The sequence below is a fragment of the Myotis myotis genome, unplaced genomic scaffold (assembly GCF_014108235.1).
Source record: "Myotis myotis isolate mMyoMyo1 unplaced genomic scaffold, mMyoMyo1.p scaffold_m19_p_2, whole genome shotgun sequence".
Classification (NCBI taxonomy): Eukaryota; Metazoa; Chordata; class Mammalia; order Chiroptera; family Vespertilionidae; genus Myotis; species Myotis myotis.
In genome coordinates this window covers 216,984,361-216,997,245 of record NW_023416324.1, presented here as the reverse complement: position 1 = coordinate 216,997,245, position 12,885 = coordinate 216,984,361, and the positions used below count along the sequence as shown (strand labels likewise).

The following is a 12,885-nucleotide window of genomic DNA, read 5'->3' as shown; positions in this document are numbered from 1 at the left end:
CATTTTCACTGGTCAGAGGCAGGAAGGAAATGAGGCTTTGAGAAGGAACTAGGATCCCAGGAAGGTCACAGCGCAGAAGAAAGAACTTCTTATCTTCACATCAATCTTCTGTGAAGACTTGTCTTCTCTCCTCACTTTACACATAAAGCTTATCATTTTCCACTTGATATTGTGATAAACTGAATGGTCTTGGTCTATCTCAAGAAAGAGATTGTTAAAGCTACTTCTCTTATTCCATAGGTCACAATAGTTGACTACAAATAAATTAGATAGTGACTCAAATTAGATAATAGACTTAATTGTAAGCTCACAAGACAATATTCTTGGTGATTATAATTTTCCATGATTGGCCCCTTACACATGTGTTAATTGGTTGACGTCTTTAGGCCCCCTGATGTGTCTAACTTGAAGGTCAATGCCACCACTAACAGCCCAAACAAACATCTCTCTCGTTTGTACTCACACTGGCTTGTTGACGACTTTAAAGTCTTCAGATAATGAATTGCTCCACCTGAACCTGGAAAACACAGGTGCTTCTACACTGAACCCCATTCCACTGTTGGGTCTCTTTTCTTACCGTGAAAACTTTAGACCCCAACTATTCACTCTATTTACTCTATTTGGTCTTTGAAACAGAAACCACTTAAATTTAGGCATTGAAGAAGTGACTCATTGCAGATTTTAGTACTCCCAAAGCAATATATGCCTAAATATGAATTGATTTCTCCTAGAATTTAATACTGAAAAATGTCAAACCCACAATGAAGTCAGGAAAACAGTGTAGTGAGCACCTGATTGCGGTTCACCTTGATTTAGCAAATATTAATATTTGACAGTTTCATTTTCTCTCTCTGTAACTCTACCCCCCGACCCAACCCACCCAATCCACCACACACACACACACACACACACACACACACACACACACCACATTGTTGAACTTTTGGAAACTATTCTGTAGACTTCATGACACTATTATCAAGTGAACAGGGATGGTCCCCCAAGTAACTGCAATCACATTATCACCAAAAGAAATACGGTTTTGATACAACACTGCCATCTAATTCATAGTCCATGGTCATTTCCCCAAGTGTCTTTTTTATTATTTTTGACACAATTAAATTAGAGGGAAGGGTCACACTTTGCAATGTATTGTCCTTTGTAACCAGCGTCCCATGGAATCCAGAGCATCTCCCGCCTCTTATTAGTCCATGATGTTAACACACTGACACACGCTTAAGATTCAAAGATAATTACTCCCTAGAAAATGCCACAATCTGTTTTTGATCATATCAATTGTAATAATTAGACATTTTACAAGTGAATACTCTCAAACATGATCAAATGTGCCCGAAATTAGGAAAACTGAAGCTTAATCAGGCATTGAGTGGATACGTGTTGTAGAATGAAATCTGAGAGCACAGTTGAGGAGACGACGTGTGAGTAACGTGTCACTGAGAAGGCTGTGCAGTCGGGGAAGTGCCGATGGGCTTTATGCTGGATTTTGGAAAAGAATGACTGGACCACCCAACGCTCAGAAGGTTATTGCAAGGCTGTGCCTCACCTGGGCACCACCCTGGGGAATTGTTCGGCAGACGAGTTCTCTACTGACCCGTGCCGTCCCCACTTTCCTGGTCAGCAGGGAGGACGTGACCCCCAGGGCTGAGGGGTCACAGGCAGAGGTCCTTGGGCTGTGAGCCGCCTACACAAATAGCTCAGCTGAAGAGCCTGGCACACATTGTCCTGCCCATTCCCAGCACCCCCACCCCCCGGGGTTGGCAGAGGCATGAAGACACACCCCCTTTCCCGCCCCAGCAACTCCTTGATTCATCCAAACTCCTGGTCCCACATGGTCCCCTAGGCCCCTGTGAGCCTGCACCCAACTCAGCTCCCTGTGAGCCAGGCTGCTGACTGATCTTCCTTCCTCAGTGGTCATTCCAACATCAGTTGCCCCAGTAATGCACTTCCAGAAAAACAGTCGAACCCAGGGCCAGGCCAGGACCCACCCCACGTGTTGTAGTCACTTCCAGGACTTCCATATTTCTGTAGCTTGAAGGAAATTCTGTTTAGAATATTCTCTTTTTTTCATCTTTCTATTTATTTATTTATTTATTTATTTGTGTTGTCTAAAGTTTTACATATGTCTCCTTTTCCCCACTTAACCCCCCCCCCCCCAACCCAGCCATTCCCACCCCTGGCAAGCCCCCACCACCCCAGTGTCTGTGTCCATTGGTTATGCTAATATGCATGCATTCAAGTCCTTTGGTTGCTCTCTAACCACCCCCCTCCCCCCGCCCTACCATTTGTCTCTGGATCTATTCTTGTTCATCAAATTATGTTGATCATTATATCCCACATATGAGTGAGATCATTCTTGTTTGGATGTGTCTAATATTCCTCATGATTAGAACAAGGCTATGGATTTTGTGAAGCAAATACAGGAAGTGATAACGTTAGGTTCTCTTTCCCCCATGGGGAGGGAAGGGAGGATGGCTTGTCCCATTACTGATGCTGATAACTTGATCAGTTGACCCATACAGTGAGGACCAGATTTCTCTCCTCAGAAGCTGCTTTCATGGTTCTTGCACAGTCAGGAAGTCTTCTTTAGAGGTGTTTTGTGACGATATAGATGTCCCATTCATCTCCCAGCACTCACCTCTGGCCTTCACATTTATCTCTCTTTCTTGCCTGAATTGTTAGTCATGATGATGGATGGCAAATGCTGAGTTTTTTGATTCTCATCATTTAAAAAATATAACTAGTGTCCTACTGCAAAGAAGTTTTCCTTCCCACTTGATTGTAACTTTATTTATATCAGTCTAAATTATGGATTTCTATTATAAACAATCCATTACCATGATAAAGGGCTAGGAACTCCCAGGTTCTCTCATGAGTCAGAAAGTGTATATGAACATACCGAATTGTGTGGGATTTAGCCTCTGTCACTTGGCAACCTATGACATTGGGCAAGTTATTCAACTTCTTTGGCCTTGGCATTCTTGCCTAAAAATTAGCACCATTCCAGGTTTTTAATGAGAAGTACATGTTTAAAATATGTAAAGCACTTAGAACATGCCTAGAATTTCACAAGTGCTTCATATGTGTCATCATGTACGACTATAGGCAAGATTTATTTTCTGCTTCTTCGACTGTAAGAATAGTCTCTGTTTACCTTGCCTGGTGTTCGTCATCCAGGTCCTATGTCAAAGCTCTAACAACAGTGATAATTAACGGCATTTACTAGTTGTGTGAAGTACTGATGTGCATTATCTCACATGATCTTCAGAACAACCCTCAGATGTGGTCAAACCACCCCATTTACAACAGAAATGTGACGAGATGAGGCGGCTTATTCAAGAGTCTGGCCCCATAATGACAGGTTTTATCTCTGATAGAAATACAAACATTGCATTTCCTGGCCAGCTAGTGTTTTTTCCAGAAAAGGCACAAGAACTCCCAGGATAATCTAGGTGTTAGCATCCTTCAGTGATTAGCTTGTGATGCTTCACTAAGTACATGTGAGGACCACATCTGTGTTTCTGAACCTCCCCCTTAGAAACGTCTTTCATTACAATCCCCTGTTCCACTCTTCTCTGTTTATCCCTTTCTTTGAGTGACAGATTCTAAAACATGTCTGTACAGCCCTTACACTTTGAACATTTTTTCTTTTAACCTTTTTACTACAAATTCTAGAAGAATTTCTGAAACTGTACCTCATCCCACCTCACGCTGATGTTTTCTGTCCTCCAGGAATATTGACATTTGGAAATCAGCTCTTATGACAAACATGTTTCCTCTTTCCAGAATTGCCCATGGGAATGTATTCCTGCTAAAGTGACCGGAACAACTGGAACGATCAGTCACTGTGACGCACGCTGTGGCCGCCAACCAGCCTGATCGGGGGCAGGGCCGGCTGGCCAACCTTCCGTGGCCCTCTCTACCCCCCCCCCCCCACTCCCCCACCACCACCACCACCACCACCACCAGCCTGGCCCTGATCCGGCCTGATTTGGGCGGGCCAGCGGGACTCCACCCATACACAAATTCGTGCACCAGGCCTCTTAGTACCTTTTATAAACTGCCTGGCTCTTGAGTCTGAGTGAATTTATGAAATGTTCTCAGCGTGGTAAGGGGCTCTATCTCCTCCGGCAATAGCACTGTTTGGAGAGCTGGGCTCCTGCCGGGAGCCGGTCCATGCTTGCTGTTTCAAGGGACCTGGCATATATGGCATACTGTTCTTAATATGTTTGCTCACCTTCTTGGCACTATGTGTTTTAACCAAGGTCTCCTCTCTGAGAAAGGTTGTTTCCCCAGGTAGGGATTTTCCCCTGAAGTTAGGGAGGGAATAAAACCTCTTAACTAAGTGCCAGGTGGGTAATTAATCACTTTAACTACGAACAATCATGCTTAAGCTACATAATCTTTACTCCCTGGAATGGAGATAAGAAACGCCCTAACCTTTGAAATAGAGATTGATAGGATTGGAATCAACTGGTATAAATACAGATGTAAGAAGACAGAAAGAGGAGAGACAGAACCTAGGCACAGAACCTACACAGAACCTACAGACAGAAGAACTTCGCTGGAGAGAACATGGCAAAAGATCCTGGACTGAACCTGACTACAGAAATTGGCAAGAGAACCTGACTAGAACCTGGTGACTGAACCTGGCTGGAGAACCTAGCGAGGGAACATGGCTACAGAACCTGGCTGGAGAACCTAGCAAGAGAACGTGGACACAGAACCTGGCTGGAGATCCTAAGCAGAACTTCGCTGGAGATCCAGACCAGAACTTGGCTGGAGATCCTGGCTGGAGATCCTGGCTAGGCTGCTGATCAACTGAACACTGTCTCCGTGTCCTTCCTTCTTCGCCGACTCCGTCTACACCTTTGGGGACCCCTGGACCTGCTGGGGTTGGACCCCGGCAGGCTCCCCTGGTCCTCACCCTGACCCTGGTTGTGAACATCTGGCTGCTTCCACTGGGCTGTTTCCTGAAAGAGGAAGGATCTGTCCACACCCAGGGCTGAGAGAGAGGCCTGTTCCGTCAGGACTCAAGTGTGTTCAGTTGCAATGTCTCCCACACAGACAACTTTAAAGAAAATACTTGGATTTTCCCATTGTGTCTGCGAATTAGAGCTCCCATGATTCTCAGGGAGACCGACTAGTGTGGCGTTTAGGATGGGACAATGGGTTCTCATGAATGACCCCGCTTGGGAGCCACGGGGGCCCAGGAGTCAGCAGTGACTCAGGTGGGTCCCGCCACCAGCCAATGGCGTGCGCGCTGGTGCTGGTCCCTCCCACCCTGAGGCCCATAAAGGCTCCTGGAGGAGAGGGGCCCAGACTGAAGTCCCATCCACCCCTTCTCCACCCAAGGACACCCTCACCCCCAGCACCATGTGTGGCTACTACAGGAACTACTACGGGGGCCGCGGCTACGGAGGCTGTGGCTATGGAGGCTGTGGCTATGGAGGCCTGGATTGGGGCTTTGGCTCCTGCTGCGGCTGTGGCTTCCGCAGACTGGGCTGTGGCCACGGCTATGGCTCCTGCTCTCTCTGTGGCTGTGGCTGTGGCTGTGGCTGTGGCCATGGCCGTGGCTATGGCTCTGGCTTTGGCTACTACTGTTGAGGACACAGGAGAAATTATCTGCCCCCTCCGTCCCATCCTGCTTCCTGAGCCCTGAACCCTGTGTTCTGTGTCACCTCACAGGCTCATCTTCCTCCACAGCCTCGGGGTGATTGCTGAGTCCCTGCACAGGAGCCCCTGTCGGGGACTAACCGTCTGGGTCCTCATCCCCTCTCTGTGCTTCATGGAGAGAATGTGACCTTCATCCCTGACCCCCTGGCCTCCTCCACCTTGCAGAGCCATCGCTGCCGATTAGGACACTTTAACGCACCACTCTGTGTCCCTGTCCTAATGACCTGGTCAGCCTGACCTTGCAGCTGGGTTTCTGTGTGTTTATTTTGTGTGATATAATTTATTTTATGATTTTGGGATTTTCTATTTGCTTGATTCCAGGAAAAGTGACAATGTGTGTTATGACACACAGTCTCCTCATATTTCTACTTCAGTTGCTCTACCAGTTCTAAGTGTGTGACTTTTGAAAAGAATTTGATGTTGAGAAAATTAGACAGATGTGTGCAGAAATGAAAACTAGACCATCTTTTCACACCACGCACAAGAATAAACAGAAAATGAATTAAAGACTTAAATGTTAGTCCTGAAACCATACAAATCCTGGAAGAAAACACAGACAGTGAAATCTCAGACATTCCTCCTGGCAATATTTTTTTCTGATATATCTCCTGGGGCAAGGGAAAGAAAGGAAAAACAAACAACTTGGACTACCTCAAACTAAAATGTTTTTGCTCAGCAAAGGAAACCATCAACAAAATGGAAAGATAACCAATTAAATGAGAGAGCCAGTGATACACCTGATAAGGGCTTAATATCCGAAATTTATTTTAAATGCTTATAAAACTCAACATCAAAAGAACAAACAATCCAATTAAAAACAGGCAAAGGACCTGAATAAACACTTCTCCAAAGAGGATGTACAGAAGCCAAGGGACAGATGAAAAGATGCTCAATGTCACTAATCATCAGAGATGCGAATTAAAACCACAATGATGTGCCATCTCACACCTGCCAGAATGGCTGCCATCAGCAAATAAAGGAATGACAAGTGATGGCGAGGATGCGGGGAAAAGGGAACCCTCCTGCACTGCTGGTGGGAGTGCAGATGGTGCAGCCACTGTGGAAGGCAGTATGGCGTTTCCTCAAAAAACTAAAAATGGAGCTGTCTTACGACCCAGCAATTCCACTTCTGAGAATATAGCTGAAGAAGCACAAAACACTGATTCAAAAGAATATATGCCCCCAGTATTCACTGCAGCGCTACTTACAGTAGCCAAGAGCTGGAAACAGCCCGAGTGCCACCCTAGATGAGTGGAGAAAACAGCTGTCATAACATTTACACAGTGGGATACTACCCGGCTGTTCACAGAAAGAGAGAGAGAGAGAGAGAGAGAGAGAGAGAGAGAGAAAAGAAAGGCAAATTTTACCCTTTGCAAGAGCGTGGATGGACCTGGCTAGCATTTTGCTAAATGAAATAAGCCAGTCAGAGAAAAACAAATTCCTCATGGTTTCACTCAGATGTGGAACCTAATGAACAAACTGAACTACCAGCAAAATAGGGACAGACTCACAGACAGAGAGCAGGCTGACAGTTCTGAGGAGAGGGTGCTGCGTGGAGGGATTGAGCAAAAAAGAAAGAAGAAGGGAAAGAACTCAGGGACACGGACAGCAGTGGAGTGATGAAGGGGGAGGCGGTGGGTGGAGATGAAGAGGGTGGGGGGGTAATTGGGAAAGAGAAAATAAACTAGAAAGGAAAGTAAAACTGGAGAGGGAAGAAGACAGAGGAGAATGGGTGAAAATGTCCTCCTCTCCTACAGGGGACCACGTCTTTGTCGCTGGGAGTTTTCAGATGAAGTGAGATCATATTTCTCAATTAGTTTAGCTCTTGTGTAGCCCACCGTAAATTTTCTGCATCATTTTCCACCACAAACTCACCTGTGAAGTCCGCATTGCTTCAAAGTACTTCCTATGTTTTCCCCTCAAAAATATGGACAGAAAACTTCATTCTTGCAACGTGCAGTTCTGTGTTTGAAAAACCTAGTGTTGTAGTGCAGGTGCCGTAACCAAATCCTAAATGGGGCCACACCCCTCCCTCCAACCCCCGCAGGCTTTTCTCAACCCCCTTTCAGTCACTACCTTCCAAACCCCTAGACCCTGGAAATGGCTGCCTGTTCTACATGAATATGGCTGTGCTTTCCCAGGAAGCCCCATGATGTTGGGGTCCCCACCCCCGTCCTGCTTTGGGGAGTTTGCTAGAAGGACTCACATCATTATGCTCACGTTGAAGATCTGTCACAGGAGAGAGGTGGGGTGCACAGCTGGGTCAGCAGGGGAAGAACAGGCAGCCTCCGGGGGTCCGGGGGCAGGCGTTTCATGTCTCTCCTCCACGGGGCCACTCAGAGCTCACTCTGGCCCAGCAAAGGGAAGGGTGCGTCTGTGTGGTATCATTTCCACCCCAGGAAGCCCCTGGACACTCAGTGCCTGAGATCAGAGAGACACCAGCAAGATTCCAGGCCACCATGGGGGAAGGTGGCTCAGCAAAGCACAGGTGTGCAGACCCGGCACCATGAGCAGCCACTGTGTCAATGAGGAACTGAGAGAACACGCCTGACCCCTTCCTGACCTGGTGACGGCCGTAGGGTCTGCAGTGATGCCTCCATTTTACTCCTGCTCTTGATAAAATGCGTATTCTCTCCCTTTCTCTTTGTTAGTCTTGCTAAAGGTTTATCAGCCTAAACCTGTCAGAGAACCAGCTTTTGGTTTCATTTACTTTTCCTGTTTTTTGGAAAATGATACTGACTTCAGCGGTGGCCTGTATCGCCTCCTCCCTGCCTTCCTCCTCAGTGCTCCTTGCCGATGGTTTGGCGGAATCCTGTGTGACTGATCTGGAAACTTCCTTCTTTTCCAATGTAAAATGGGCTGCCATGGTTCCCATGTGAGCACTGCCTTCACGGCATATCACACATGTGCATATCTTTTGTGTTCATGTTCATGCAGTTCAAAATGTTTTATTTCCCTACAAATTTTCTCCTTTAGACACACACATGTGTGAGCACACACACACACACACACACATACACACACATACACACACATACATACACACACACATACACACACACTTATATTTAAAGTGATTTTCTTATACAAAATATACAGATGAGTTTGATTTTAGCCAGTTAGACAATCTCTGTGTTTAAATGTGAATTTAGATATTCACAATGTTTAATTTTTTAAAATATATTTTTATTGATTTCAGAGAGGAAGGGAGAGGGAGAGAGAGATAGAAACATCAATGATGAGAGAGAATCATGGATGGGCTGCCTCCTGCACACCCCCTACTGAGGATCGAGCCCACAACCCAGGCATGTGCCCTTGACTGGAACTGAACCTGGGACCTTCAGTCAACAAGTTGACACTCTATCCACTGAGCTAAGCCAGCTAGGGCACGGTCTTTAATTATAAGTCTGTACAGCAAACAGTATAAAGAGCTAAAGCCATCATGCGGGAGGCAAATTCCTGTTCTTTTTAGCGGAGAAGAGCTGAGACTCACAAAGCTCACAGATTTGTCCGCAGTTACATATCATGGAACCAGTACAGCAAAAAGAAATATTGAAGAAAAATCATTGTTATCCTACGAACAGCCAAAAACAAGGAAAACACGGCACAACAAATGAAAGGAGATGAAATGAGTTTTTTCTTCCAGATTCATTAGGAAATTTAAAATGCATTAGAGCAACAGAAGAGCCAATTTAACATAAAATTACAGAAATAGCAGTGATGCCAATCTCATCCTGATGTGAAGGGGAACGTGAGCTCACAGGATGAGTTTATATCCTCCCAGATATCAAGTGGCATCAGATGCAGACGCCAGGGCCCAGCAAATCCTATCTGAGCTGGGCAGCGTGTGGGACAAATCACCTGATGGGTGGGGTTCAGACCTGGGGAACCACTAGCTAGACATTCAGAGGGTGAGAGTCCCCATGGCCTCCTCAATAGAAGTAGCCAAAGCCAGAGCCATAGCTACGGCCACAGCCATAGCCACAGCCACAGAGAGAAAGGGAGCCATAGCCGCAGCCATAGCCACAGCCCAGTCCACGGAAGCCACAGCCACAGCAGGAGCCACAGCCACAGCCCAGGCCTCCATAGCCACAGCCTCCGTAGCCACAGCCTCCATAGCCACAGCCTCCATAGCCACAGCCTCTGTAGCCGCGGCCCCCATAGTAGTTCCCATAGTAGCCACACATGGTGCTAGGGGTGAGGGTGTCCTTGGGTGGAGAAGGGGTGGATGGGACTTCAGTCTGCACCCCTCTCCTACAGGAGCCTTTTATGGGCCTCAGGGTGGGAGGGACCAGCACCTGGGCGCACGCCATTGGCTGGTGGCAGGACCCACCTGAGTCACTGCTGATTCCTGGGCCCCCGTGGCTCCCAGGCGGGGTCATTCATGAGAACCCATTGTCCCATCCTAAACGCCACACTAGACAGTCTCCCTGAGAATCATGGGAGCTCTAATTCGCAGACACAATGGGAAAATCCAAGTATTTTCTTTAAAGTCGTCTGTGTAGGAGACATTGCAACTGAACACACTTGAGTCCTGACGGAACAGGCCTCTCTCTCAGCCCTGGGTGTGGACAGATCCTTCCTCTTTCAGGAAACAGCCCAGTGGAAGCAGCCAGATGTTCACAACCAGGGTCAGGGTGAGGACCAGGGGAGCCCAGCTCTCCAAACAGTGCTATCGCCGGAGGAGGTAGAGCCCTTTAACACGCTGAGAACATTTCATAAATTCACTCAGACTCAAGAGCCAGGCAGTGTATAAGAGAAATGTCAGGCATATGTTCCCAAGGGGAATTCTGGAAAGAGGAAACATGCTTGTCATTAGAGTGGATTTCCAAATGTCAATATTCCTGGAGGGCAGAAAACATCAGCGTGAGGTGGGATGAAGTATAATTTAAGAAATCCTTCTAGAATTTGGAGCAAAAATGTTATAAGAAAAATTATAGAAAATGTAAGGGCTGTGCGGATATATTTTAGAATCTGTCACTCAAAGTAAGGGATAAACAGAGAAGAGAGGAACAGGGGATTGTAATGAAAGACGTTTCTAAAGGGGAGGTTCAGAAACACAGATGTGGTCCTCACATGTACTTAGTGAAGCACCACCACCACAAGCTAATCACTGAAGGATGCTAATACCTAGATTATCCTGGGAGTTCTTGTGCCTTTTCTGGAAAAAACACTAGCTGGCCAGGAAATGCAATGTTTGTATTTCTATCAGAGAGATGAAACCTGTCATTATGGGGCCAGACTCTTGAATAAGCCGCCTCATCTCATCACATTTCTGTTGTAAATGGGGTGGTTTGACCACATCTGAGGGTTGTTCTGAAGATCATGTGAGATAATGCACATCAGTACTTCACACAACTAGTAAATGCCGTTAATTATCACTGTTGTTAGAGCTTTGACATAGGACCTGCATGACGAACACCAGGCAAGGTAAACAGAGACTATTCTTACAGACGAAGAAGCAGAAGATAAATCTTGCCTATAGTCGTACATGATGACACATATGAAGCACTTGTTAAATTCTAGGCATGTTCTAAGTGCTTTACATATTTTTAAACATGTACTTCTCACTAAAAACCTGGAATGGTGCTAATTTTTAGGCAAGAATGCCAAGGCCAAAGAAGTTGAATAACTTGCCCAATGTCATAGGTTGCCAAGTGACAGAGGCTAAATCCCACACAATGCGGTATGTTCATATACACTTTCTGACTCATGAGAGAGCTTGGGAGTTGCTAGCTCTTTATCATGGTAATGGATTGTTTATAATAGAAATCCATAATTTAGACTGATATAAATAAAGTTACAATCAAGTGGGAAGGAAAACTTCTTTGCAGTAGGACACCAGTTAATATATTTTTTAAATGATGAGAATCAAAAAACTCAGCATTTGCCATCCATCATCATGACTAACAATTCAGGCAAGAAAGAGAGATAAATGTGAAGGCCAGAGGTGAGTGCTGGGAGATGAATGGGACATCTATATCGTCACAAAACACCTCTAAAGAAGACTTCCTGATTGTGCAAGAACCATGAAAGCAGCTTCTGAGGAGAGTAATCTGGTCCTCACCATATGGGTCAACTGATCAAGTTATCAGCATCAGTAATGGCACAAGCCATCCTCCCTTCCCTCCCCGTGGGGGAAAGGGAACCAAATGTTATCACTTCCTGTATTTGCTTCACAAAATCCATAGCCTTGTTCTAACCAAAAGGAATGTTACACTATCCAACCTGAAGAATATTCTAAACAGAATTTCCTTCAAGCTACAGAAATATGGAAGTCCTGGACGTAACTACGCCACGTGGTGGCGGGTCCTGGCCTGGCCCTGGGTTCGACTGTTTTTCTGGAAGTGCATCACTGGGGCAACTGATGTTGGAATGACCATTGAGGAAGGAAGAGCAGGGAGCAGCCTGGCCCACAGGGGTCTAGGGGACCATGTGGGACCAGGAGTTGGGATGGACCAGAGTTGCTGGGGCAGGAAAGCGGGTGTGCCTTCATGGCCCTGCCAACCCTGGGGTGGGTGCTTGGAATGGGCAGGACCTTGTGTGCCAGGCTCTTCAGCTGAGCTATTTGTGTAGGCGGCTCACAGCCCAAGGACCTCTGCCTGTGACCCCTCAGCCCTGGGGGTCACGTCCTCCCTGCTGACCAGGAAAGTGGGGACGGCACGGGTCAGTAGAGAACTCGTCTACAGAACAATTCCCCAGGGCGGTGCCCAGGTGAGGCACAGCCTTGCAATAACCTTCTGAGCGTTGGGTGGTCCAGTCATTCTTTTCCAAAATCCAGCACATAGCCCATCAGCACTTCCCCGACTGCACAGCCTTCTCAGTGACACGTTAATCACATATCGTCTCCTCAACTGTGCTCTCAGATTTCATTCTACAACACGTATCCACTCAATGCCTGATTAAGCATCAGTTTTCCTAATTTCGGGCACATTTGATCATCTTTGTCTTACAAGTATTCACTTATAAAATGTCTAATTATTACAATTGATATGATCAAAAACAGATTGTGGCATTTTCTAGGGAGTAATTATCTTTGAATCTTAAGCGTGTGTCACTGTGTTAACATCATGGACTAATAAGAGGTGGGAGATGCTCTGGATTCCATGGGATGCTGGTTACAAAGGACAATACATTGCAAAGTATGACCCTTCCCTCTAATTTAATTCTGTGTCAAAAATAATAAAAAAG

At 46.2% G+C, this 12,885-nt stretch overlaps 1 protein-coding gene across 1 annotated transcript; it reads right to left on the bottom strand.

The window, feature by feature from the left end:
• Window positions 1–9,626: 9,626 nt before the first annotated feature.
• On the bottom strand, window positions 9,627–9,881 carry LOC118675829 (keratin-associated protein 6-5-like). Its single transcript, XM_036348599.1, has one exon. It carries the CDS (start codon window positions 9,879–9,881, stop codon window positions 9,627–9,629), a length of 255 nt encoding a protein of 84 aa, XP_036204492.1.
• Window positions 9,882–12,885: the final 3,004 nt, after the last annotated feature.